The sequence below is a fragment of the Grus americana genome, chromosome 2, assembly GCF_028858705.1.
Source record: "Grus americana isolate bGruAme1 chromosome 2, bGruAme1.mat, whole genome shotgun sequence".
Taxonomy (NCBI): Eukaryota; Metazoa; Chordata; class Aves; order Gruiformes; family Gruidae; genus Grus; species Grus americana.
The window spans coordinates 48371162-48397695 of NC_072853.1; the positions used below are offsets into that span (position 1 = coordinate 48371162).

A 26534-nucleotide genomic window follows, 5' to 3' on the forward strand; every position below is an offset into this window, starting at 1 on the left:
GAAATTATAGACTTTGTTTTTACTTTTGAAGTCAGAATGAGGCATCTCTCACAAAGATAAGTGTTTAGGGCTAAGCCCTGTCTCAGGGTTATCTAGTGGTCAGATGCTAACCAGGCGTTTCCATTACTTTGGGTCTGTACATTCCTCCCACCAGCCACCATCATTTACAAAACACAGCGCCATTAGAAGTGACTTACTTAATCCGATTGATGTTCTGCCAGCATTAGCACATGCTGATAGCATCTGAAGTCTTGGTACAAGACTAAGCCAAATAATGGAGATTCACTCTTAACGAATCTATTTGAACAGATTCTTTACAGCACTAGCAAATCTGTGATAAAAGGTTATATATAAACAATACAAAGGGGAAGTCAGGATTTCTGTGACACCATCCTGACTCTTACATCCTCTTCTAGATGTTAACAACTATCTGTTTTAGCAGACAGTATTTTATGCCATGTTGTTTGGAAGTTTAAACTGATTAGAAGAGTTTGACTCAAAGCCCAGTAAATCTGTGGATGGGACGCTGTTGTCTTGCATCAAGTTCTTACAGAATTTTGTGCGCTTAACCAGCAGGTAGAATTCACATTTTTTTCAGAATCTGTAAGTTAGCAAGACAACAACTTTTATTACCTCTGTATCTTTCAGATATTCCTTCAGGCTGTTTGGAAAATCCCAATCCTCATTCTATCTTTAAACCTTTTATTTGCAGTAGTAAAGTCAGTGTTTTCACCAGAGTAGCTGTCTTAAAACTGAAGGAAAAATAAATAAATACAGTAGTGTTCTTTATTTTAAGATTGCATAAAACCACAGAAATACTCCATTAAAAAGTCAGAAATAAGTTCATTCCCTCTAACTGCAGGAAAGACTGGTGACCACTCAAAACTGCATGCTTGCTTAAAAGTAAATACACATACTTTAAAAATGAAGTTTAAGAGATAAATAACCAATAGGTCCCAAGCAAACGCGTCGTTTGATTTGCTTGGAAGTACTCCTCCACTTAATGTAATGGCCTATCTGTCAAGATGTACCCCAACTTTTATATCCTTATCAGTAAAATCAAACACACTGAAACCATTTCTAGTCAAAGGCAAAACATACCAGTGGAAAACAACACTGCAGCTGCAGGAAAATTCCAGGAGAGATGGAGGCAACCAGAAAGCCCTGCAGATGCACGGGCTATGCATTACCATATGACCAGATTTGCTGACTTTACAGGTATGAGATAAACACGGTATAATACCTCATCTAAAATACTCCTTTCTACTCTGACAAAACATGCGGAGTGTATGGCTATAAAATTCACTTTAAAATGTTTCAAACTGCGTACAAATAAATATTTACATGTGCATATATACATAGTGCCAAACAGCATACAGTACTCCTGCTTTTACCACATAAACTTCATGGAAAATAAAAGTAATTTTAAGTATTACAGAATTATAATGGGGCTTTCTCTTGTCTTGTCAGAGCTAAGGAAAGCTGCCATTATATGGCATTACACAGGCCACCCGAGCTCTGGTGCTGGAGCCAGCAGAACCTCACACGCACACACATCAGGCTGCGTTTCTGTGCTTGTATCTGTGAGTTCAGACAGAATTAAAATCACTTAGCTAATCGCACTTGTAAATCAGGTCCTACAGATCTCTAAGGGCCATAAACTTTGCTAGCAAGGTCACTGACAGAATCTCTGGCTCTAAAGCTAAGGTAAGTTTTGGCTGTTTCTCATATATTATTAAAGGACCAGTCAGGAGCCAGTGAAAAATCTGTACGATGCAAATGCTTACTTGCCCGTGTCAGCCTAGACCCACACCGAGTAATGGAACTTTTACACTGAGGTACCAAAAAAACTGCAGTTCTCAGCTTTTTGTGCTACTTGCTCTCTTTAACCCCTGTGCTAATATGCAAGTATTGATTGCTTAAGGTAGAAACGCCGATAACCCAAAGTTGTGACCTCCCTCCAGGAGATCAACACACCACTGCCCCGAGGACGTACTGGCTTTGGTGGCCTGGGCTTTTCAGGAAGGAGAGATTTCTTAGCAATGCACGAAGGTGCAGAGATCTGCACGGGGGAGCTGCCCTGGCCCACAAGGTAATCGATGGCAAACACGCAATGAGCAACTGATGCCCCTTAAGGGGAACTTCAGCTGATACACTAAACAGCAGGTCAGAAACTTAACTTGTGCTTTGCACGCTACTATCCATCACTAGATTATAGACTTTTTTTTCCTGCTTTCCCATAATTATGCAGCTGTGGTTATGTGGTATTATTACACTAACTGAATAATAAAAAAGCAATTACAAAAATAGCACACAAGGAAAAAAAAATACATTTCCCACATCTTTCCACTTCAAAAGCATCACTGCCAATGTCGCCTAATAACAACAGCTGATTTCCTTACTAGCTTCTTGGTCATAATCCTTACTTATATAAACTACCACAAGCAAGCCCATGTCACTCTGAAAGCTCCAGCAAATGTGGGTCTCAAGAAAAAGCCTGAGGTGAGACACGCAGTGACACAAGGGTGCCGGACACCGCTGCCCCTGCAAGGGGCCAGGCTACGAGCGAGTGTACTGCACCGTGCTGTATTTGGTGACCCTGGAAGACTTGCTCAGCGTGGCGCTGGCAGAAGATGTCCCCTCTATGTTGGAGCCCCCCTGGTTAAGCAAGGAGTCTGTGATCAACGCGTGCTCTTGCCTTCCCGAGCCAGCACCCACCGCCTGTTCGGCTCTGCCCTGCATCCCTGAGGCTGTCACCACCCTTTCGTTCACCACCACGCTGCGCCCCTCCGCCACCGCGGGGAAGCTGAGCGAGCCCTGCTCTGCGGCGGGCACGAGCACCCTCTCCCGCTCCCTCACTACGACATACTGGGAGTCGGGGAGATCCTGAACCGTCAGGGCTCCTGCTCTGGCGCCCTCTGACTTCACCATCCTCTCTGTAACCACCACATTACTTCCGTGCGGCAAGTCGGGGATTTCCACCATACCCTGCAAGCTCGACGCGGGTGCCAGCACTCTCTCTGTCACCACTACGTTCTCCTTAAACTGGGGCTCTAGAAAGCGAATGGCTGAGTAGTCAGGAGCCCCTGCAGAGTAGGATGTTTCCATCAAGGTGAAATTGGTCTCCGCATGGGCTGTGGGAAGGGATTGGTTGCCGTGCTGCCCAGACCGGGATGCAAAGGTTGTTTCTGTGACGACCTCCTTGGACACCGTGTCTTCTTCTGTGCCTCTGCCCGTGTACACTGGTGGGGTGGGCTGGAAGCGGCTGCCTGAGGCAAAGGCTTGTTCTGAGCTGGAAGCATTTTGCTGATCTAAGAACCGTGACTTGGTGTCATTAAGACCGAAACCTGATTCATTCCTGGAGCTACCGTCTTTCATGTTGATTTGTCTGCCTATGCATATTTCTGCTAGAGTCTTAAATTTGTCTCCTAAATCATCAAGGAAATGGTCATCAAGATCACCCTCAATAAAACTGCAGCAGCCGACAGAGCCATGGGGGGAGCCTGACTCTCCCTGGGAATAAACCAGGAGACAGTCATTTGCAGCTTGGGCTTCATCTTCGTCCGCGAAAGAGATAGCTTTCTACAGATAGAAAACAAAAGCAAGCAAAAGTTCATTAATGGCAATTCTAAACATAGCAAATTTGAAAATCAATGTTGCTTGGTCAAAAAGGTTAAAATAAGAAAATTTAACTGAACCCACAGGAACTGTCAACGAACCAAGGGCAGCACCTAAAAGTGCTTTTTTGAAGTTAGTCTGAGCTTGGCAGTACACTTGATGAGAAGAAAAACACAGGGTGCTCTGGGATTAGATTGAAAACCTTGGGTACTATACCCATCTGCTGCTATTCCTACCAGATAGCCATTTGTGATACCACTCCATCCTCACAAAGAGATTGCTTTTATTTTGGTTCAGTGAATGAACTTCACCTGTAACTAGGTGTTGGTGGGAGAGTGCCAAAGCCATGCCTGAGAGTATCCTAACATGTAAATGCACATTCAATGAGTACATGCTGACATGTCATCACCTGCCATGGCCCTTTTCACTAGCACAGCCTGCAGGATCACACCCAAGGAGCCCAACAGCAAACAAATCACCAAGTTAAATTGTTTGATAAGTATGGGAACATAGCCCAGCGCACAAATTTTTAGGCTCTATTCAGGCCACTTTGCAACAAGGAGGTCTCAGGGCTTCTGACTACAGAGCTTCCACGGCCAGCTCAGTCTGAAAGCAGCATCTGCAATGGATTGCTGTTGGTGCACAAATATCTGTGTACGTGCTTGCACCAGCTCCAGGGGTGAAGACAGCCAAATCCTCTGGGCCTGCTGAACCGGCTTTACCTAATACAGTTGCTGGCTTGTGCTCAGAACCACTTTTCTGCCACATCTGAAATTCCAGAGTGCATTTAGCTCAGGCATCTGTGTAATGTGGTATATGTTCAGACCCAAGCTGACTCTGTATGTTTATCTGCGTTTGATCCTGGAAGTAGGCACATTACCTGAGATGCTTCTACAAAAATCAGCACACATCTGAAACTATTTGGCTCTGTTACTTGTCTGGGGTTTTTTTCCCCCTATAATATAAGATATTTTAGTCTCCCAGAAGTTGTAAAGAGTACTGTAGTGTATGACCTTTACTAAGTGCTCCTGCAGGACTTCAGCAGGCAGCTATGCTTAAAGCATGCCTTAATAATTAGGGAGCTCAAAGAGCGGAAGGAAAGCAGAATTGCTGCTGTTGCATTTGTTCACCCAGCGGACCAGCAGCTACAGCACTCACGAGCCATACAAGTGTCTTAAGCTCAAATCCTTCCCTGGCCTGAGGTGGTGATTCAAAGCTGCACAGCTATTCGCCTGCAGGACCCCACCATCAGCCAGCTGTAGGGTGTGAAGATATTTTGTTTGTACAGGTGATGGACAATCTGTACATTCCCTGGCATATGGAAGTGAAAATTCTACTATAAGGAGCTCACCAGCCTAAGGACTAATGATGTGCGTTATGCAAAGAGGAATAGCTGCAAGGAGTAGGAATAGCTATTGGTCAATGTTTAGGTCACACACACACACACAAAAAGTCAGAAAGGGGGTTGCAACATGTGCCTCATGCACTTCTGATGAACGGCCCTTTACCCAGGCTATTGGGCAAAGAGACAAGTGCAGCACCACTTCCTTCATCAGCTACTTTGAAAATGCAGACCCACCTACTGTCTGACACCTACAGCTTATCTTTCAAAAGCCTGCTCCATTATAAAGTTTGTAGCTGTGACTCATGATGAATCATAGGTACCTCCCTACAGGCCAGTTTAATGTGCTTAAATCCCTGAGATTTATATCACATAGTCTTTCTCATGGCTGCTTCCTGGGCAAGAGGATCCTTGGTCATTGTTCAATATTCTGGATCCCGTTCCCAAGTACGTCCCTCAAGAGAAGGGTCTTGTGGGAGATCTTGTTAGCACTCAGTGCCACAAGACTGACCATTGTCATGCTCTAAGTCCCACATGTGAACCTAACCCAAAAATCCTTAATGCCCCCGCTCCACATGCACACAACATTGGCCACTGTATCAGGACTGTTTATACACACATATCTACTCGTCTGTGTTTGCAATAACATGAATGGCATCTCACAATGCTAAGCGTAAATATCAAAATACTGTTATTTTCGGGTCATATGCTTACATCATTGAAGTAGTCTCTTAAAAATTCTTCATTCATGGCTCCTGCCGCTCCCACCGTGACTCCTCCTCCAGCCACCACTGTCTTGCCTTCCATACCTGCCATGCCTTCAACCCCTCCAGCTGCCATGGTTCCATACTCAGCACCAGAAAGGAGATGTCTTTGCTCTTCCCATCTTTCCTTGGTGATCGTGCTGTGATGCTCTCTTACATGACAGGCAGAGCTGCCTCCTCCTGCTGCAGTTTCCTCTCCACTCATTCCTGCTCCTGCTGCTCCTGCTGCTCCTGCTCCTGCTGCTCCTGCTCCTGCTGCTCCTGCTCCTGCTGCTGCTCCGCCGGTTGCTCCTTTTGAGTTCCCCAGCGCAGTGGCTGAGATGAGGCTTAGCACTGACTACATAAATAACACAAATTAAGATGTGACATGAAAGCTGCACTGTCTAGCACATGGAACTCACCAAACCAGCAGTAGGGCTGGGTGGGACCTGGGAGGGTACTGTCTTACGACTTGTTCAAATTCGCACTTATACATGTTGCTGCAAAGAGTAAATGGCCTCCTGAAATAGGGTGCAGCTTCCACAACTGCTTTCCCAAGGAGAAGCATGGAAATGTTTCTATAGATCATTGTTTTCTTGAAACTCAAAGGGTTGGGAGTGAAAGCGGGAGAAAGAAACCCCACGAAAAAAAAGGCTTGCAAAACTCCAGGGAGCTGAGCTGTTCCAAGACTCTGCCCAGCTTTCCTCAGACACAGAACGGGGGAGTGTGCACTGCCTGCTGCCTCTATGGTGCTGCCTGGCCCTTTCTTCTTTTCTAGCAGTTTGGCTTCCCTGTTAATTGTCTTCTAATGAGAATTTGGTGTGAGCATTGGCCCTAAATCAAAGTCTTTTATCTTACTTCTTTGTTATTGTGCAAAAGCATGCCAGTGTCATGCCCTTTTTTTTGCAAACTGAGTTTTGTAGCATAACAAGAAAGGTCAAACTTCTCTTGGCATTCACAGTTCCCTCTGCATATTTGCACTTTTTTCTGCCCTTTTTTTTTTTTAATTAAGAATTTCCTCTGTTTAAGAAGGCAAATACACAGGGAAGTCATTTAAAATGCAGCCTGAAACTTTAAACTAGTGAGGAGAAGCTAAGTTTTATAACCCATTCTTTTGCTGCTTTACCATGCTACCAAAGGGGTGCAGAACATTCCAGGTTTGCAAATGCAAATGCTTCACTCTTTACAGCATCCATGCTTTTCCCACACTCCTATCTTCTCCTCAGATACCATCAACATTTGCTTGATTGCTTTCCCTTTACTTTGGGGTTTAAACAACATGGTTGTTTTTTCTAGAGCTGCTGGTGGAATTCATCTTCCACGCATCCTTCACTGAGCCTCACAGGGTTAATTTTAATTAATGTTCATGTGCGGTTAAAATCTGCTGTACAGCTTTGAAACATCAGCCCGTAATGTGGAACAAGCGCCAAGTGCCAAACTGAACACTTGGACAGAAATCAAAGAGAAATGCTATTAGGGATACATGCCTTCTCCTCAGGAGCTGCCCCTTCGCTGTTCCACTGACGCAACATCGCTTCGCTGTAGTCCGATATCACAGCAAATCCCTTCGCTCTCGAGCCGCAGGGACACAGCAGCAGTAACAGTGGAATGACTACGGGGAAACAGAAGTTTGCCATTAACTATGTGATGATTAAGGTCAAAGGATGCTAAAAGCCAGTACCAAACTTTGGTCAGCTCTCAGACCGAAATGTGTCGTTAGTGAGCTAGTGATCAGTATGAGGGCTGATAAGGACTGAAGACACGTTCCCAAATCTTCAAGGTATTTCCTAGAAACAGATGCCAGGATGGTTTCCTAGAGAGTAAACTGACAATTAACCTGTCAGGGCCTCAACCCTGCAGATGACCACGCATGTATGTAGCTATACTTCTATTGAAGATCTCATATACCTAAACCAAGCCCTAAGTATCACTGTACAACCTCAGCATTTCTAACACCTCCTGTTCTTTTACTACTAGATAATGACATGGCGTCATGTAAATTCCACCTCACCACTCCTGTGACACGTCTAGAGCGTTGCCTGGGGAACTCAAAACAAACCAGTTTCAGGAGCAGAGCGTATTCCTGTGGCATGAACTTTGTTTTGCCACAGCTAAGTTGCTACTAGTACAAACAATAAACTATTGCCATTTTAAATACAGCACTGGTACACATGGCCATGCCCTGACTACAAGCATTCTTCTATTTTTGAGCTTCTGTTTTGTCTTACCAAAGAAAAATCATCACGTGCTGCTCAGAGCAAGGCACCAGACCTGGGTCTGCGGTGAGGGAGAAGAGAGTGGAGAGAGCGCTGCGGTTCGAGTGGGAAGAGTTAGGGTTCACATGGGGAGGTGTGGGAAAGAGCTAAATGATTCCTTACTGCTTCCCCACCTGTTATTTACAATACTATAAACTAATATTAAAGTTGTACACATTAATTTTAAAATGCACAGCTTGAAATCCTTTGAGGGTGAAATGCTGATGCTACCAAAATTAGCTGGGGATTTGCCATGACTTCACACATACTAGGAGTTTACACAGAGTATATCAAGATGATAAAACCTGGGAGCTGGACTGTTTCTTTCCTGATGCCTTTGCAGACCATATTTACAGTGCTTCTGAGATAATATGAAACAATTACTTACGCAGCAAAAGTAAAAATGCCAAGATGATTAGTGCAATCGCTCCTGGTCCCAGACCCACAGACTTAGCGCCAATAATCTTCTCTTTGCATACGCCGTCACCCGTACACTTGCAAACAGTCAGTTGTAGAGACTGTGTTTGAGCACAGCTCAACCCTTGGAAATCCTTTATCAGGAAGGGAACTTCAGTTCTGCCCAGCTTCAGGTTTTGTGGTACCAGCTGTATGCTGGTGCCTGCGGCAGGAGGAGGAGGTTAAAGAAAAAGAAAAGACAAACAAGAAATGAGTAGTGAGAAAGTTGACTCCTGTAAACTAAGGGAAATAAAACCATCACAGCCTCCAAACAAGCTCCCTCCAGTTAAGTTCAGCCAATGCAACACAATTAAGTTAAATTAGTTACTGCTACAGCGTATGTGCTCTTATTTTTATCAAGTAATTCATGCTGGTAACAAAACAGCCGTGCTCACTTGCAGTCTCAGATAATTGCGAAGAGTTTCACACCAGCAGAGACATATCACGGAAGACAGCCCAACCCCCTCTACAGCGTTAACCTTCATGTCGTCCAGATAGCCAAAGGCTGAATTCACAAAAGAACAGCTTAAGTCTTTAGGAGATTAATCTGTTGAAGGCCACAGGCAGAGACTGGGCAGCCAACACACGACCTGCTCCTGTGGCCATGTCATGTCAAGGACATAAGTAGGCAAGAGATGCCCAGATGATGTTCCCAGCTGGGAACGCCACCCTGTTTGGGTGATCCCCACAATTACTGCTAGTCTGGCTACAAATGGGGTGAGAAAAGGTAAGAAGATTTCTTCTTGGTCCTAAACCAGGCCATTACAATGACTCTGCTGATTGCTTTGCAGAGTTATACTGTAGGATTATGGATAACAGAATGAGTCTGAGAAGAAAAAATGCCTTCAAGCTACCTGAAGCATTTCCTTCAAGCATTTCCTAGGCTTTTATGAACAGAAACGTAAGAAGAAAATGCTCATTAAAATTATTTACGATTTATGACTTATTTTTGTTCCTATCATGCTGGATAATCTCACGTTACATTGTATTTCCCCTTTTCAAGATCCACTATGCAGGCAGGTTGATTTGTTTAAGTTAGGGCAACTGCAGCCAGTAACACAAACATTATCTCCAAGGTCAGTTCTAACAAACGGCATCCTTCATCACTGCATGCTTTTTGTGGCAAGATGGGAATGGCTGGATCCCAGCATCACCCACAAAATCCTGGTGACCACATATGGGTCATCAAGCTAGGCAAGGACAGTCCAACTGAGGGAAGGTGACAGGCCCTAGAAGACATGAGTGTGCTTTTATAGCCATTAGAGAGAAGGGAGCAGAACCAAAGTGATGTGTCTTCATGTGTGACTCCATATGCATATATGGGATTTTTAAGTCTGGATCAGCCAAACCGTCAGTTTGACTGTAACTAAATCACAACACTAGGACTCCAAAGAACTGAAAGTAATTAAAAACACATTTTCTTACCATTTTCAGATGCAATTATCCAATTCTTTGCTGTTCCTTCTGGCTGATCAATGACAGAAAAGCTGAAGGGATCACTGTTTGGGTAACCATCCAAATCATTAGCTGTAACATTAACTAATTTTGCATCTGAACACACAGTCTGCACAGCATTCACAATAAGTGGGCAGTTATCATTCTCATCTTTAACTTGAATAACGACTGTGCCGGTGATCGTTTTCCTAGGAACATCTAAGATTTTAAAATATGAAAAATTAAATTGATTTGAAAAGTGCAAAAAATTTCTTCTTAAAATAAAAACACTTACTATTTCCCAAAACACAGACATTTCTGACAAAAGTTAAAGAATCTCTCCCTGGAGTTTATGGGAGCAATACTTCATTCCTAATGTTAATAAACATACTGACAAAGTTCTTCTGAAGGCAAGCTGTCTTACTATTTTGACTTAAAAAAACCAACGTACTTCCTGTGTATGGTTACACAATAACATGCAGATTATAAAAGAATTTTAATTAGACACACAAGAAGTTTAGGGAGTCTTTCTTGCTTAGCATTCAAGAAAACTTAGGACTCTGAAGTATGCCGATTAGCGTACTGAGATACTGGCAATTTCCACCTTGACAAGGGATGTTCCTATCAAACTTGGTCTTTGCAAAACTTTTACAAAAATTTCACCTGCATCTAGTCAGGGAAACGGGCACCTCGGGAACCCATTTCAAGGTTCATCCTATTTTAACGAGTTGCCCACGTCTCTCCTCCAAATACAGAGCCTATGGGAAACTGCACTAGGCGCCTAACTGTTAGGCAGTTAAAGATAGGGAGGTTAAACCAATCAGAGTTGCAGAAAGGCAAACTCAACCCTAAACAAATCAATCAGTGTGAAAACAAAACCCTCTTAACTTACCAGTAGTTACACCCAACACGGTGATAGTGTAGGTACCATTTACTACATGAGACGATTCGTAATCGAGTCGTTTGGCAAGTCGGATTTCAGCTGTGACTGTGTCTACTGTGATCCAGTTTGCTGTATCTCTTCCTTTCATGTATCTGAACAAAATTGCATGTAAAGATGTACACATTTATAATGAGGAACACAACCATCAGTGCAAAAAGCAGCTTCACGGTACATTTACTCTTCGTTTAAGCAGAGACCAAATCCCTAGGTCTGAGGTCTGATGATCCTGCCACTGGAATCGGTTATAAACCTCCCCTGAACGCTGGAACCTGCTTTTCCCTCTGCAGTCAGCATTTAGGTGTGGAGGCATTATAAAAAGTAAACTCAGGGAGTGAGACCGGAGCAGGAGAGGGAGCTGCTGGTTGTGGTCCTCTTTCCCTCCATCCCTGCTCCCAGCAAAATCTGAGCAGCAGCCACCTGGGAGAGACTGTATTACAGGTGTGGGGGAGAGGGGTCCTCCGCTGGGTGCTGCTCTGCACCATCTGTAAAAGCCATGGTGGTGATTCGACAACATTTTAGCTGAAGAGCCGCGATTCAAAAATCTAAACGCACAAATGCACACACAGCCTCATCCACTTTACACCCTTTCTGTCCCACTGTTAGATGTTTCTGCCTATTTCTTGCTAACATTTCTGCAGATGATGAAGTCAGACGAGTAGATCAGCTCTCAAAAGTAGACAGGCGTGACAAAAAACATGCAAGCACAGACAACTTCAGCCCAAACACTCATGTCTCACCATATATGACCAAACAAGCAGGCTTTTCAAGTCAGCTATTTTCTGCATAATAGAATATTGATGATGATGCTGTTTTAGGTGTGAAATATGCAACTGCCTTTGAAATTATTTCAGTTCCACATATATATTTTTACAATAAGATGTGATTTCTGACATAGATATTATGGCTATAAAAAGATTCTTACACAATGCGCTCTGCTATTTTTCCAGTGTCTTCATCATAGGCTTGATACTGTCCAATAACTTGTCTTATCTGCAGGTTCTCACTTGCTTCAATAATTTTTGTGCCACCAGGGAATATAGGGCCTTCCTGCACATTAATCACATGAACTCTGATTGGAATTCTTTGTGCTTTATAACTGTGTTTAATTGACTTGTGGAACTCCGCTTTGTTTGTAACAACAAAGCCCAACTGTAGGCTTTGCATTTTTTCATAATCCAGCTCCTGGAGTAATTTAAAAAGAAAAAGAAAATTCACTCAGAATTTGACAGAATCTTATATCTAGACAACATTCATACATTTAATATTTAAATAATACTGTTTAAATAATATTATAGCATCCTTATTTAAGTAGTAAGTAATACAGTGCACAGAAGAACTGTTGGTTAACATGTTACTCTCCATACATAATGCTTCAACTCTTTATAAAAAGTACATAAGGAAGATTATTCTTATTTTTAATGGATGGCACCACAGGTGTGTCTTTATATTACTGAATTTAAACTAATTTAAGGTAGGTGAAATGACTCATACCCATATATTCTGTCTTTACTTTCAGTGAATCAGTGCTCAATATTACTTGGCTCTTCCAATTTTTATTTTTAACAATTCATTTACTTAATAATGCTTATCAATTTTTTTACAATTATCAGTTTTCAGATAAGGAAACCAGAGCAGGGGGAAAAAAAAAAAAGAAAAAAGGTGCTTAGGACGCTATGCATCTTCAGTTCTTGTGGACTAAAGGGGAGTGAAATTAATAAAATAGATATTTCCCTTTATGGAAAATATTTTCATGCTTTCAATTTATGAAAATTCATAAAATAGTCTATAGCCCATGGCTCATGGAGTAGGTGTTGCCTGAAACATTATCTGTGGCCATAGGAAATAAATTTAAACTGAGACCAGCAAGGAGAGCAAAAATATGGGAAAGTTTACAGCATATGCATTAGCACTGTTGCCCGACAAGGAAAGTTTGGGGACTTCTGCCCCACTAGACAAATTTAAGATCACACAGAACGTAAGCGGTAAAGCTGGACAAAATTATTATTTTGCATGGAATTACTGAGTGCCCCAACAAAGAATATGCCAAAGGAGGAGTGTCCACCATGTAAATTTACAGTTTACATACTGACTGAATATAAATATATATGTCAAATTAAAGAGAATAAATTATTCCAATATTTAAAGAAGACTCCCTAAAGAATATACTAACCTTCACAACAGTCAAAATTCCTTCGTTTGTTCGGTTATCTGTTACTATATGAAAAAAGCCGCCTTCATTACCAGAAACAAATGAAAAGTTCGCCAACCAGTTATCAGAAAACTCTTCATCTTTGTCAATTACTTTTATTCGCAGAATTTCCACATTTGCTTTGTTTTCTTCGATGCGTACTTCAAACTGCAATACAAAAACACCCTTCTTTAAAAAGGTGTCATCATTTACCTCATTTCACCAGTGAAAGAAAGTTCGCACAACCTTGTATGAAGCAATACTGTCATAAAGGTACTTACTGCACTACTTTCAACCACAGGCACATTGTCATTGACATCCAAAATCTTGATTTCTAAAGATGATGTTGCAGCATTCCCACCTGAAGCACCATCACGGTCTTTTGCTTCCACCACTAAAGAATAGCTACTTTGTGTCTGTCACAATAAGAAAAAAACGTTTAAACCTGGCTACAAATTTTTCCTTTCCTGTATTATCCTTATTAGATTTTGGTAATCCCTCTCGTGGCCACCTATAGCTCCTCTTATCTCTAGCTAGTAGCAAATCTCACACATAACTACCTTGAAAGGCTCTGCTGGAGTGAAGCTGAGGCTTTCAAAAGGATTCGGTACTTTTGCATCTCCCCCACAAAGAGTTAGATTGTACTTGCATAGAAAATGAAAAAATTCCAGTGGCCAGCGATACCTGCAAGTCAGGACAGGGCTAGAGGCAGAGACGCTGCCCTCAGCTGCAGAGAGCTAACATCCACATCTCCATCTGCTGGCCAGTGAAAATTCATGCAAGCACAGGTAAAGCTGCTGGCAATACATGGATTTCAATGCTGCTTCTCAGCAACACACTTCCTAACTCTCTGCACCATCGATTTGCGTAGCATGCTACAAAAATCTAGATGCAGCCAGCAGCTTTGCAGATGGTGATCTAGGTTGTCTTTGCCATATGCTCTCCAGCACAGCGGGCCATGAAGATGATCAAAGGGCTGGAGCACCTCTCCTGTGAGGACAGGCTGAGAGAGTTGGGGTTGTTCAGCCTGGAGAAGAGAAGGCTCCACGGAGACCTAACTGCAGCCTTCCAGTACCTGAAGGGGCCTACAGGAAAGCTGGAGAGGGACTGTTTACAAGGGCATGGAGTGACAGGACAAGGGGTAATGGGTTTAAGCTGAAGGAGGGTAGATTTAGATTAGATATTAAGAAGAAATTCTTTACTGTGAGGGTGGTGAGGCACTGGAACAGGTTGCCCAGAGAGGTTGTGGATGCCCCATCCCTGGAAGTGTTCAAGGCCAGGTTGGATGGGGCTTTGGGCAACCTGGTCTAGTGGAGGGTGTCCCTGCCCATGGCAGGGGGGTTGGAACTAGATGATCTTTAAGGTCCCTTCCAACCCAAAGCATTCTGTGATTCCATGATTCTATGAAATGACCCCTTGCTTCATGTATCTGCTGCCCTGGCTGCACAGGAGTGACAGAAAGCAACAGGCACTGGGCCAGTGCTGTGCTAGAGAGGTGACAGGGGGAATACAAGCTTGACCCCGACATACCCCCACACCCCCCCAGTCCCCGAAAGACATGCATCAGCCAGACAAGGCTTAAATCCTAAGGGAGGTGAAGGAAGGCAAAAGGGCCAGCTCTCCAACCCAGCAGGCAGAGCTGAAGGTAACACAACAGGCATCACAAGACTGCTGTTAACAGATAAAAAATGGGAGGGTTTTTTTTTACCTCTCTGTCAAGGTTTATTTTTGCTACTCGAACCTCGCCAGTATGCTTATCCATACTGAATGCAGCACTAGGGCTTTGGGAAAGGATCTTGAAAGCAATTTTGGAATTTGGGTTATTTGGTTCATCTGCATCTGTTGCATTTATCCTCATTACAATTGTACCTGGAAAAAAGCAAGCAAAACATAGTATGTTTACACTGCCATGAACTGCTAAGTATTTTTACTGTAATGTCACAGATTGAGAGACTGCTGTCAGATGCACCGCACAATTTTCTGATGCTCTTGCCTTTATTTATTTAATGAATAGAGCTAAAGAAATGTTCCTAAAACCCAAATAGTACATGTTAACAATATATCCTCTAGCAAACAAAAAGACTGTATCCACACATCTGTAACTCATAGAATTCAATGCACCAGCATCACAGAGCAGGTTGAATTCTCTCAAAAATTCTGACAGAAAGCTGTAGATAAAACAAGTTTTTGAACAAGCTGCATTTCCCTCACACGTTACTCTAAAGGGAACACTATTAGCTCCTCTGCCTGAATGTTACTAAAACAATTGCTCTGTACTGATGCCCTCCAACACCTCCACTCAAAATCCATGGCGGTCCCCACGGTGCAATCCCCTTACAACTCATGGCACAGGATTTTGTCTTCTGGGAAAGGGTGTACCTCAGCGTCCAGTGCCTGAATTTGAACATTAGCTGGAATTCAGGCAAAGAAGCAATTATCATATGGCTGCTACTGACTTGAAAGAGAGCTGAGGGAACTCAATACCTCACCCAAGTGAGTCAGTAATTTCTTTCTTCAGATTATCGTGATATTGAAAGGGACACAATGTCAGGTATTTATTAGGCTGTTTTACTCCAGCTTTTCTTATCTTCTGGGAAATAATATGTTGCTCTTATGTTTACTGACATCAATAGGAAAACTGTCACTAACTTATTCTTTGAGGATTAGGTCACAGCCATATGTGCTTAACAGTGAAGCACCTCTCCAGCCCATAGATAAAGCAGGGCTTTTCATGAGTGTGGCAGAGTGGAGTCCCTCCCAGATGGGCTGGGATTGCTGGGGCAGAAGGTAGACTGCATTTCCCCTGCAATTCCTGCTGCTCCCTGGATTTGTGGTAGCTTTGACACCAAACCAAAGATGCCATCAGAGGAAGTGGTGGTCTCTGTTGCCCTTATGTGGTTGCTTTCCCATCATCACATCACACAGCTTAGCCCTGAATAAAAACTTGCATTCACATGTGGATAACCTGGCCTACACAAGCAAGAAAATGCATCCTTGTTACTGTAGATATGCTGCTGCAAAGAGTATGTTCACTTGTGCCCTTGCATGTGTTGGGAAAAGCTAAATGAAAGAAAAAAATTAAAAATAAGTTACCTGTTTCACTTAATTCTTCAATTGAACCAAGAAAGGTTTCATGTGAAAACACTGGAGAATTGTCATTTATGTCCAGGACTTTAATTGGGAGGTCTATTGGCTCTTCCAGTTTTGCTCCAGTCTTATCTAGTGCATGACCTCTGAGCTGAAATAATACAGACAGAAACAATAAGCAATGAGTGACTGTAATATATATAAATACATATGCAAAATAGAAATAAATATAACAAAATCTAAGCATTATATAAGCATATAAACATAAGCATACATACACACACACAAGTATCTGGAAACTGGATTAAAACTAATTGAAGCAAACACATTTGAACAAAACAAACAAAAAATGGATAGAAGGGCACCTATAAGGAAAAAGTTACTATTCAACTTACAAGCAGCATTGGAGTCTTTTCTCTGTCAACCTTTCCTGTTACGTTGAGGTCTCCAGTCTTTCCATTGATAACAAATAATCCGTAAGGGGGTTCTGTTACTCCTTGACCAGATATAGTATAAGTCACCACTACCCCTTTGTCTTCCAGATCAGAATGTATCTAGCAGGAATGTAACAGGTTAAATACCGTTTGGTAAATAAAACCACACTTAAAAATGCAAATAAAATATTTTTGCTATTTTTGTAATGAACAAACAAAAATAAATATTAAACACATGTTTTCCCGCATTGCTTTGAGTGTGGAGATGTTGAGATGAAGGCAGGAAGAGTTACAAGTTCTGTCTGAGGATCTCGTGCAGGGAGATGAGGAACATGATGGGCAGTGCAACAGTTGGGAATCACAGAGTGGAGAGGTCTGTGGGAGAAGAAAATTGGGACTGCTTGGACAAAGAGAGTGGGATAGGATACAAGTGCAAGGAAAGGCTGGAAAACCACCATCATAAGGTGAAAAGTTGGAGTGAGGGAAGAAGAAGGAAACTGGCTGATTAATAAAAATAAGTGAGATGTGGAGAAAGGCCAAGGGGAAAAAAAAAAAAGAGAGAATCTGGAACAATGACTTGAGCAAGGGAGATTGAAGTTACTTGAGCAAAGCCTGGAAATAAGATAGGACAACTTTTTAAGGGAGATTAGAGCTAAGCTAGCGAGGAATCACTGAGGAAGTGATAGGCTGGAGGAAGTAAGGTCAGACCTAGAGAGGAACAGGTAGAAGAGGCTGCATAGACTAGAGATTATACCATTCCTCTGCTGTCAGAAAATATCTGAAACATCTGGAAAAAGCACGAGTGCATTGCGCCAGCATGACCAAGCAGAGGGTAACAGCCTGCTACCGTCTGCAGTTACTTTATACGCTGACGTGACAGGTGTGGTGAATTCAGGTGTCAGCACTGGTGCTAAACCAAACGCGTATCACTCTTGCACAAAGGATAACACTTTGTTATTTTTAGCTGTTTCCTAAAAAATTAGGCATACTAATCATGCTTCATGTACATCCTTCTACTCAATCACTGCCAGCAGTTTTGGGACCCGCTTGCCAAGTTAAACCACAGCTGTGTAGGGGTGGTGGAGTGAAAAAACTCAAAGACATTGCATTCCCAAAAGTTTTATGAAAACTAGTGGCTGGGCAAAGATGAGAGACTGAGCCAAATCAGGCTGCAAGAGCAACTCATCTGCTGAAAGAAGGAAACAGAAGGAAATGTGCCAATCTTCAACTGACGTTCAATAGTCCTTTAAAATTCAAGACATATTTGTGCATGTGTTTAGGGCAACCACGCCCTTATTTTACATTTTCATCTCTACTTTTATGTGCATTCTGTATTTATCTCTTTTCTGGGCTTACTCTAGCAATTGGATTCTTATAAGAATTGTCCTCCTCTTCCCGTATGAAAGCCGGAGGGACTGTCCATTCTCGCTTCTGTCTCAGTAGGCTGTTGGGGTGAGACAACATGCCACTCCTGCCATTTCGATTATAAACCTGTGAAAAAACAAGGTTGAATGTCAGAATTACATTTAGCCATTTCAGATTAATATTTTATTGCTGCCATAGCCCAGATTTCTGAATAGCTTCTACTCTTTCAATACCTAGCAACTTCAAAATCGTGGAGCAACACTATCCTTCCAAGCCACAGTCTAAGAGCTATATGTTCCTCAAGTTGGTTGAAGAGGAAAACCATACGAGTCTTTTCCTCAAGACAGAATTAGGTAAGACAGGCTTTAAATACATGAGCAAGTTTGCATGAGCAGGGCTTGGTGAAAATAACACCTGTTCCGGATGATTTAAATACTTGTCATCAGATGTGGGAAGAGGTTTGGCACTAAGGCTGTTTGAAACCGTCATTTCTGCCTTATTGCCCTGTTAGCATCAATACTGCATCAGACTCAACCTTCTCTCTGAAATCAGAATACACGAAACAGTGGGCCTCTATTCAACCCATCCACTGTCTCTGCTATCCTCGCTCAGTACCCCTCGTTCTCACTCTGCATGACACCCTTCATCCTTCTGTCCAGCTCAGTCCCTTCTGTGTCTGTTGGCTTCCAAGTTAACAACTGGAAATGTTTCTACAATTAACATCTTCCATAAAATATCAGTTGATTTCATTACACGGAGTTAAAAAAAGATACCTACATATTTAATGTTTTAGGGGGAGTTTCTCCAAATTGAATGCCACTGAGTTTGATGGATGTAGGAATCTATTCACTTACATTTCAGCTTTCATGGCATTATTTGTTACACAGCTTTCATGTTTCAGAAGATGGTAAAAATCACAATATTTATTCAACTGAAGTAAAGCATGCCTTTGACACTTGCTCTTTGCTTAAGAACCCTTCCTCAGACACTGATAAAGAAAAGCAGTTTTCCATTATTTCCTACCTTCACATAGAGTCCATTTCCGTAATTCAAACAGATCTGCAATGGAAGTTATGACAATCACTATTAATTCTATGTCACTTTAGCCACACTAAAACTTAACCGACACAACCTACCTCATAAGAAAAGCAAAACCGTAAGGAAGAGGACATCTTGTATCTATCAATTAATATTTACTATTTAGACATAATAGCTTCTGAAAAATTTACCCATAACCATTCACATGAAAAACATACACTATAATTATATCATTACTAGGTTTTGCACTTTTCTCCCAGCAGGAAACAGATAATAAGAATTTTTTTTTTTTAACTGAAGACTTTATAGTTATTTTTAAACAACCATTTCTTATTGCTGAGTAATGCTTCAATATTCCAAACGGATGGGAATTTGCTATTGATTGAATTAAGTGTTGGTTGCCAGCAGCACCCTGGAGAAACTCCCTCTTCTGGGCAAATCATGGATTACACAGGCTGTGGAGGGTCACCAACCACATCAGAGAACAAAACAGGTTAAATTACGTTTAAAAGCAAAGACTAATCAAAACATCTGCTGAAGTGTAATCAACAGAAGCAACTCTCTACTTAGCACCTTGCTGGGAGGATAAATGGCACATATACATCCCTTACTTAAACAAGGCGGGGACACGCGCATGCAAGCAAGCAAATCATGCTTGTTCTGACAAAACCTTACATGACCACATCCATTATTGGGACTGCCCATCTCTTCATGCACCAGGATAGCTATAGATGCCCTTAAACACCTCAGTTAGGTGCCTCACCCTGGCTGGAAGGAACTGGAGCCTCAACCAGATTACCATAGACCTTGTGTTTATGTCCACTCTGCATGCACCAAAGACTCTGCAAGTAGCAAAACCCCTCAAACAGTGCAAAAATGTACGCACTGGGAAACAACAACAAAAAGTAGGCTATTACAACTGTGAAACCAATAAATACAGCTTTTGAGCTTTGCATAGCTAGAGAAGAGACTACTTTTATTGTTCTCGGCACTATTACTTCTACCTACATCTTGCATCTTAGGTGATTTTTTTTTTTTTAATACTAATGCCTCAGGCAAAGCAGGCTCAGAAAAAGTGACTTCCTACTGATTTTTCAGAGGATATTTCCTGATATTCTCTTTGACTGGTATTCTAGACTGTTGACTGGGCTCTCCTTATTCATCCCTCTGACTCAGCCTTGATTGCTGCATTGATGACAGCCTTTTTTTTTTTTTTTTTTTTTTAAAATACGTTATCTCTTTCCCACACAATGCAGCAATGTAGCGGACGGTGTTGAGCAATGTAGCAGACTGCTGTTTCGACTTGCACAACAGAACTGTTTTTCAAATGGCAATTTTCCCAATGTGTGTATTCTGAAGACAAAAATCAGCGAGCACTAAGTTCCCCAACAGATATGCATTGTGAGGGCTACAGGATCTTACACCTTATACCAAGTTGTTTTCATGAATATTCCCTAATCTTATTTGGTTTTATTAGTTATATGGCTTTTTAAAATTTATTTTTTATGAATAATGAGATTGTACAGCAAGAGTGACAGGAGGATTTTGATTTATAGTCAGGGTTTTCCAAATGAAGCCGCAACTCTTTCGGAAGATGAATAGCTGTCAAGATGTCATTCTGAACATCCTTGTCTGTTCTTGCTGGTAAAGCGAAGGGAAAAGAGTTTCTGTCTCAATACTGAATGGAGACAAGAGGCACAAGGTGAGAAGCTTTGTTATATTGGAAACCACAGTATGAACAAAAGTGTCTGAACTTTAAGAAAAGCAAGTCTTCCACTGAGATGCATATCAAGAAAGTGGAGAAAATCCTGTTAGTCATTATAAACAGGAAGTCTTTCATTAAGATAACTAAAAGTCAAAACCAATTTGTTTGCAAATGCTGCAAAGCAGCCTCCAAAGATTCTGTTTTATTGCTAAGACAGTAAAAAATACTTTTGTTTTTGTACTTTTCAATCTGTAGCCCACAGGCAATCTCATAAGGGACCTTATGACATCAATAAAAAGTGTTTAAGAGTGGCAGTTTTACTTAGGAGATGCATAAATACATTTGGAAAAAATATATAAAGGGATCCTGCAGTTTTATTGCAAATTTTTAGAGGATGCAAGAATTTTAAAAAGGGGAAAAGTTCATTCAATGAAATTTTATTCAAGAAAAAGTGAAAAGTCACATATCCAACAGGTGTTGAATTCTGAATTTTCCCTTTTTTTAACATCCTAGAGCTGCCTTCTATTAAATGGCTTAGTAAAGAGCAGGAAAGCCCCGTCTGTTATTTGATGTGGATCATAGCCTTGGCACAAAAAATAGATGTCTACTGATGACATCTGTTGATGACACAGAGCTGAGAAGGCATTGTCAGAAGACAACTGGATGGTTACAGAAAACAAGGTGGAAAACCAGAGGCCTGAAGTAATAGAAATGGAATGAAATACTGCAGGAAAGCAGCAGGAGTAGGCGAGAGGGCAGGGGAAAAAGAAGGGAGTGACTGACGTGTATCCGGAGTGCAAGGCTGCTCTTGCCCAAATCCATGTTCATGTATAGCTAGGAAGTGACTAAAGGACAGACTTCGAACACACAGCTTAGTTTTATAACGTGAAGATACAGACAGAGCATGCAAGAAAGTATGTGTCTGTATTTGCTACATTATGAAACAGTAAGTCCTAGAAATGTGGTCTTTCGTGTATGCTGTGGGTCGGGAGATGTAGATCTCACACCTCCTGCAAGTCAGTTTGGTTTTGAAGACAATGGGCAAGTGGTGATCTTCCACACATAGAGAAGCAGGCTGAGGAGACCATCCAAGGTTATCTACTAGTCCATCTCCCAGCCCTGGGGCAGGACAAACTACACTAAATGCTTCCTGACAACGGTTTAACCTGTTCTTAAAAATGAGTGATGGTGGTTCCACAGCCTCATTAGCGAACCTTACAGGTGGAAAAGTCTTTGTTAATTTTTATACTAATTTTATTATCTTTATTTTTAGCTCTTTGCAAGTTGATCACATTGCTGTTTGAATGTGATTCAGTTTCAGACTAAGGCACACAAATTTACATGTCTAAATGAACTCTAAGTGCCTAAACTTCTGTTATACTCAACAGAAATACAGCCAATACAGACAAGGACATCAGAGAGCAGTTCATTTCACCCCAAAGCCAGCCCACATCTGCTATTTCTCTCTGGACTCCACTGACTGTAGCTATGTCTACTTTGCAAGCCCAATACGAGAGGATTTGTTGCTGCTGAGAACCCAGCACTATATAAACCATGTTTTGTGGTTGTTACTTCAGACTAAAATTAGCCTCGTCCCACCAACCAGACACCCACGAGTAGATGGATGCACCTCCCAATGCAGTTTCACCCAGGAGGGATCAGATTCACACACTCTGGGGATTTGCTTCGAAAGCACAATTTGATCCAACCACACAGGTGCACTCTGCATCCACTGCATCTCCATTTACCATAGAAACTCAGACACCTATACTGAGATGTCTTAATCTCAAACTGCATCTCCCTCTTTGCCAGGTTGGTGAAGTTCTCTTTGAACAGTGTGATTCCCTTTTCTTCACAATTACCCTTCATGTATCTGAAAACTTATCATACATCTTACCCATTTTCTTTTCTCAGTTCCTAGTTCTTTAATCTCACTTCAAGAATCATAAAACAGGATTTCCTGAATTTAGATTGCATTTTTTTGCTTTCCTCTAGTCTCTCCTGGGTGGAATTCACTTTGTTCTGAAATCTGGTGTCCAAAATAATACATCACTTTAGTTCAATAGGATGGATAAAATATTGGATCTTATGTATTCCTCACCTGCTTTCATGTCTCACCATAGCACTGTTTCCCCCCCCTTTTCAAAACAATATTAAGTTGTTGAATCAATGCACAGATGCTTGTAAATATTTTTACCATGTTTCAACATGTTACTGGCGACAGAAGCTAGGCTACTTTGAATTTTGTCACCTTTGCTCTTTCTAAAACTAAGCATCATGTTTTGTTTGTTTTTTTTTTTTTAAGTTTAACTTCTTTCTATGAGTTTTGAAAAGTAATTGCTACTGGCTCTGACATTACAATAGTGATCTAATGTATTCTGGACTGAATTTCATCATACCCAGCCTAAGTCTAACATCCTAAACATCAAGAAGTACAATCTGGGAAGATGTTTAGAGAAAAAATAAGTTTTTCTACTCGCGTAGTAAGAGTCATACATTTGTCAACCCTTCTTTCACTCAATGTAGGAAGTGTTCTAAGACTTCCTCTCTTGAAGACGTGATGTCTTAAGAAATGACCGAGAAACCTCCCAGACTAATAATCCTCGATAGCCGTGCCCGCCCGGCAGGCCCACGGCTCTGGGTGTGTGCCCTGGACACGCGCCAGGTCAAGCCCAACCCTACGGGTGCACTACTGCCCGGCATGCCCGGACATCCCTGGAAAAGGGTTGGACATGGGGGACATGGGGAAAGCTGCCGTGACCTCGGCGAGGTACCCTGGCATGAAGATACAGGGATGCAGCCGGCAGGCAGGGAGGGAGCATGGATGACCAAGAGAGAGCTCCAGGAAAAACAGGGAGAGGAAGAACTTACAGTCCTCGATGCTTCTAAGGTAGAAGACGCTTTGGGAAGACACTACTTTCAGAGTGGTTCTGTTTTTCAGTAGTTTCTTAAGGTTTTAAAGTTATCAGTGCCATCTTTGCACGTCATAAGACATAAATGATCCTAATCTGATGTTCTCAAACAAGCAACTAGACTTTCTACCACATGAATGGCTTTGTCCAGATGAGGGGGAAAAAAACCCCAAACCAAAAAAAGGCAAAACCCAGCAGTGCCTCCATCTCTCTCTGGACATCAACCAACTAAGGTAGCTTTATTTGCTCTAATACTCTATCTGACAATGAGGCATTTAGGCACCAAACTGAGTTCACTCTTAGTATACTGTACCCTGCCCCAACTTTAGCTGAGACTGAGGATGATGAGGATTGAGAAAAATAATTTTCCTCTTCTCTTCAGGCAAAACCAACAGCATCCTGAGCCAGTGCAAGCCCACCAAAACAGACGACGGCGTGGCTTCAGATATTACAGAAAGAATCAGTGAAAACTTTTGTACAAGTAGCACCTTGTATGTTTCCCATTGGTCTTTTGTGCAAAATGAAGATAAAACATTTTCCAACCAAACCATAACTCCCAGCTTGCTGCAAAGAACAGGGTTAACTGTTGCTGGCTGACTTGTGGCCAACCGCAAGCCTACATTAAAATTACCAGGCAATGGGTCTCCATCTAACAAACCTGATTTTGCAGGATCTCAAGCTCAGGGAACAAGGTCCCGATCTACAGCACCTTCCAGCCTGACCATGCAACAAGCTGTTACTGAACCCTGCCCAGCTCCTCGGCAGCTCCCCGGAAAAGACCGTGACCTGGCCTCCACCCTTGCCTTTGTCTGAGCAGTGGCGGCCTGACTTCCGCAGGCATTTTGGCAGCCTGGAAAGGTGAAGAGCTAAAGAATAATGCTCCAGATATGAAGGAAAGCTTCCAGTAAAACGTCTAGCAACAACTAGAAAGCATCAGTGCAAATCAAGCAAGCCAGGTGTTTTGGTCTCTGTTATGGAATACTCCCTACTTTTAGCCTGAAAAGGTATTTCATAGGATGGAAGGTCTAAAGGCTGATGGCTAAAAGTGAGCGAGGGTGGGGAAGGAGAAAGCCTGAAGTGTCTTGGATTGTTAAGAATTACATATCATTTCCCTAAGGCAATAAAGACTTCCATTAAATCATACTTCACGATCCATTTTCCCTCCCGGCACCATTCCTTCAAAAAGGTAATGCAATTTATTAATACAGATAGTATGTTGAACATGAAGATGGCAACAATATGAACTCTTCACCGCATTCCTATTCCTCCTGGCATCTCAAAACCCCCCACCCATTCGAGATACCGTTCTTATCAGGGTTTTCTGCCTTTACCTGCTTTCGGACAGCTAACAGCCATCGTTTTTATCTACTGTCCAAAGAAAGGAAGAAAACCCGTTCCCAGTCACAAGCAGCCGGCGGCACCCACGCCTCCCTCCCGCACAGCGCCGCGCAACACCCCCCGCAAAGCAGCGCCTTCCCCCCCAGCCCCGGCACCGCCGAACCCCCCACCCCGGCCCGGACTCACCAGCAGCACCAGCAGCCGCACCGCCGCGGCGGGGCACCGCGACATGGCCGCCGTCTCTTCCGCGCTCTGCCCCAGGACTGGGGTCACCTCTTCGGGCCAGCCGGGAGGGGAAATGGGGCGGCCGGTGGAGGAGCGCGCAAGTAGCCGCGGGTGGGTGGAGTGTGCCGGGCGGGGAGCCGTGCCCCGCCGCGCCGGGAAGGGGACGGTGGCGCCCGGCCCGCCCCGCCCCGCCCTCGGGGCGCCCGGCCCGCGGCGGGGAGCCCCGTCCGCCGCCCCGCCGAGCTCCGCCCGCGGGAGCCGCGGAGGCTGCTGAGGGGCCGCCGGTGCAGCCCGCGGGGCGGGCGGCTGGCGTTTCCCGAGGGCTTTCAAAGTTTGATTTTAATTCCTCCGCAGCCCCCACCGCCCCCTCCCGCCAAGAAAAGCCAGCTGGGGCGTGCAGGAGGGATGCAAAGCAACTGGGACAACAAAACGAGAAATTAACGAGTAATTGATAGGGGGGAATACAGTCTCGTGGGAAAATAAAACTGTGAGTTGTTTTAGCCTAACCTTCCCTGTAATCTTCTTTTTAATACGCTCCGAGCCATATCCTTCCTGCTCCTATCTGGCAGACATCTTTCCTGGATACACCTAATTAATTGATGCTTACGAAGGCATAACTGATTCTTCATCATGGCGCAACAATTAAATGTACTTCCCGTACATCCACTCTTCTTTGAGGCACTTAATCCTTCTAAGATCACGCTCAATTGTTGTCAATAATTTCTGAAGTGGCTGGTTATGGTGCTATGTGTGATACCATTAGGGCTTGGGGAGGGAACCAGACTTACGGGAGTCTTTCCAATGACATTATGTCCCCTCAATTGCTGTTGTAACAGTGTATGATAAAAATTTTCGCATTGCATGTGACATCAGTTGCAACACTTATAATTTACGTGGGGATCACAAGGGAAACAGTTTTACCTCACGATTTATTCAGAAGTTATGTATATCTGTTTGTATTACTTAGAATATCACAATTTATGGAGTTTGCCGATACCCTTGTATTAATATCATTTTCCTAATTTAAAGAAAACAAAAGGCAGAAACAAACCAATATACAAAGAATGCACAGTATTAAGGGTTTCCATATTCTTTCTTGGTTCTGTCCCTGAGTCACTGCGCTGGAGTGATCACTTTGTAACCGAATAGAAATGTGTACATTTGCGCAAGAACACACGCTGAGATCCTTTGAGGATCTTCTTCAGGGTCTCAAGGGCAGGGGTGTCGTTTGGTACAGGTTTAATAGCCAATGCAGCTAGTGCAGCTAATGTTAGTAAAAGTAGTGTGAAATTCTGTTAGTAATTCCTGTTTGAGATAAATGAGGCAGAGCATGTCTCGGAGAGGCTTCATATTACACTACTTTTAATTTGGTGATTTAGAAGCAGATTCTGATTCTAGCTGTGTATTACATTTCTTAGCCTAATGGTTTAAGCATAACTTGAAAGTATTTC

General features: G+C 42.7%; 1 protein-coding gene across 1 annotated transcript; it reads right to left on the minus strand.

Moving 5' to 3' along the window:
* Positions 1-768: 768 nt before the first annotated feature.
* On the minus strand, positions 769-25287 carry LOC129202421 (desmoglein-2-like). Its single transcript, XM_054815092.1, has 15 exons — positions 25045-25287; positions 18889-18924; positions 17857-17991; positions 16462-16620; positions 16073-16217; positions 14688-14848; positions 13261-13395; positions 12962-13147; positions 11714-11973; positions 10741-10883; positions 9840-10067; positions 8347-8577; positions 7191-7315; positions 5675-6061; positions 769-3582 (listed from the first exon to the last, which is right to left on the minus strand). Exons 1-15 carry the CDS (start codon positions 25087-25089, stop codon positions 2560-2562), a joined length of 3399 nt encoding a protein of 1132 aa, XP_054671067.1. The 5' UTR covers positions 25090-25287; the 3' UTR covers positions 769-2559.
* Positions 25288-26534: the final 1247 nt, after the last annotated feature.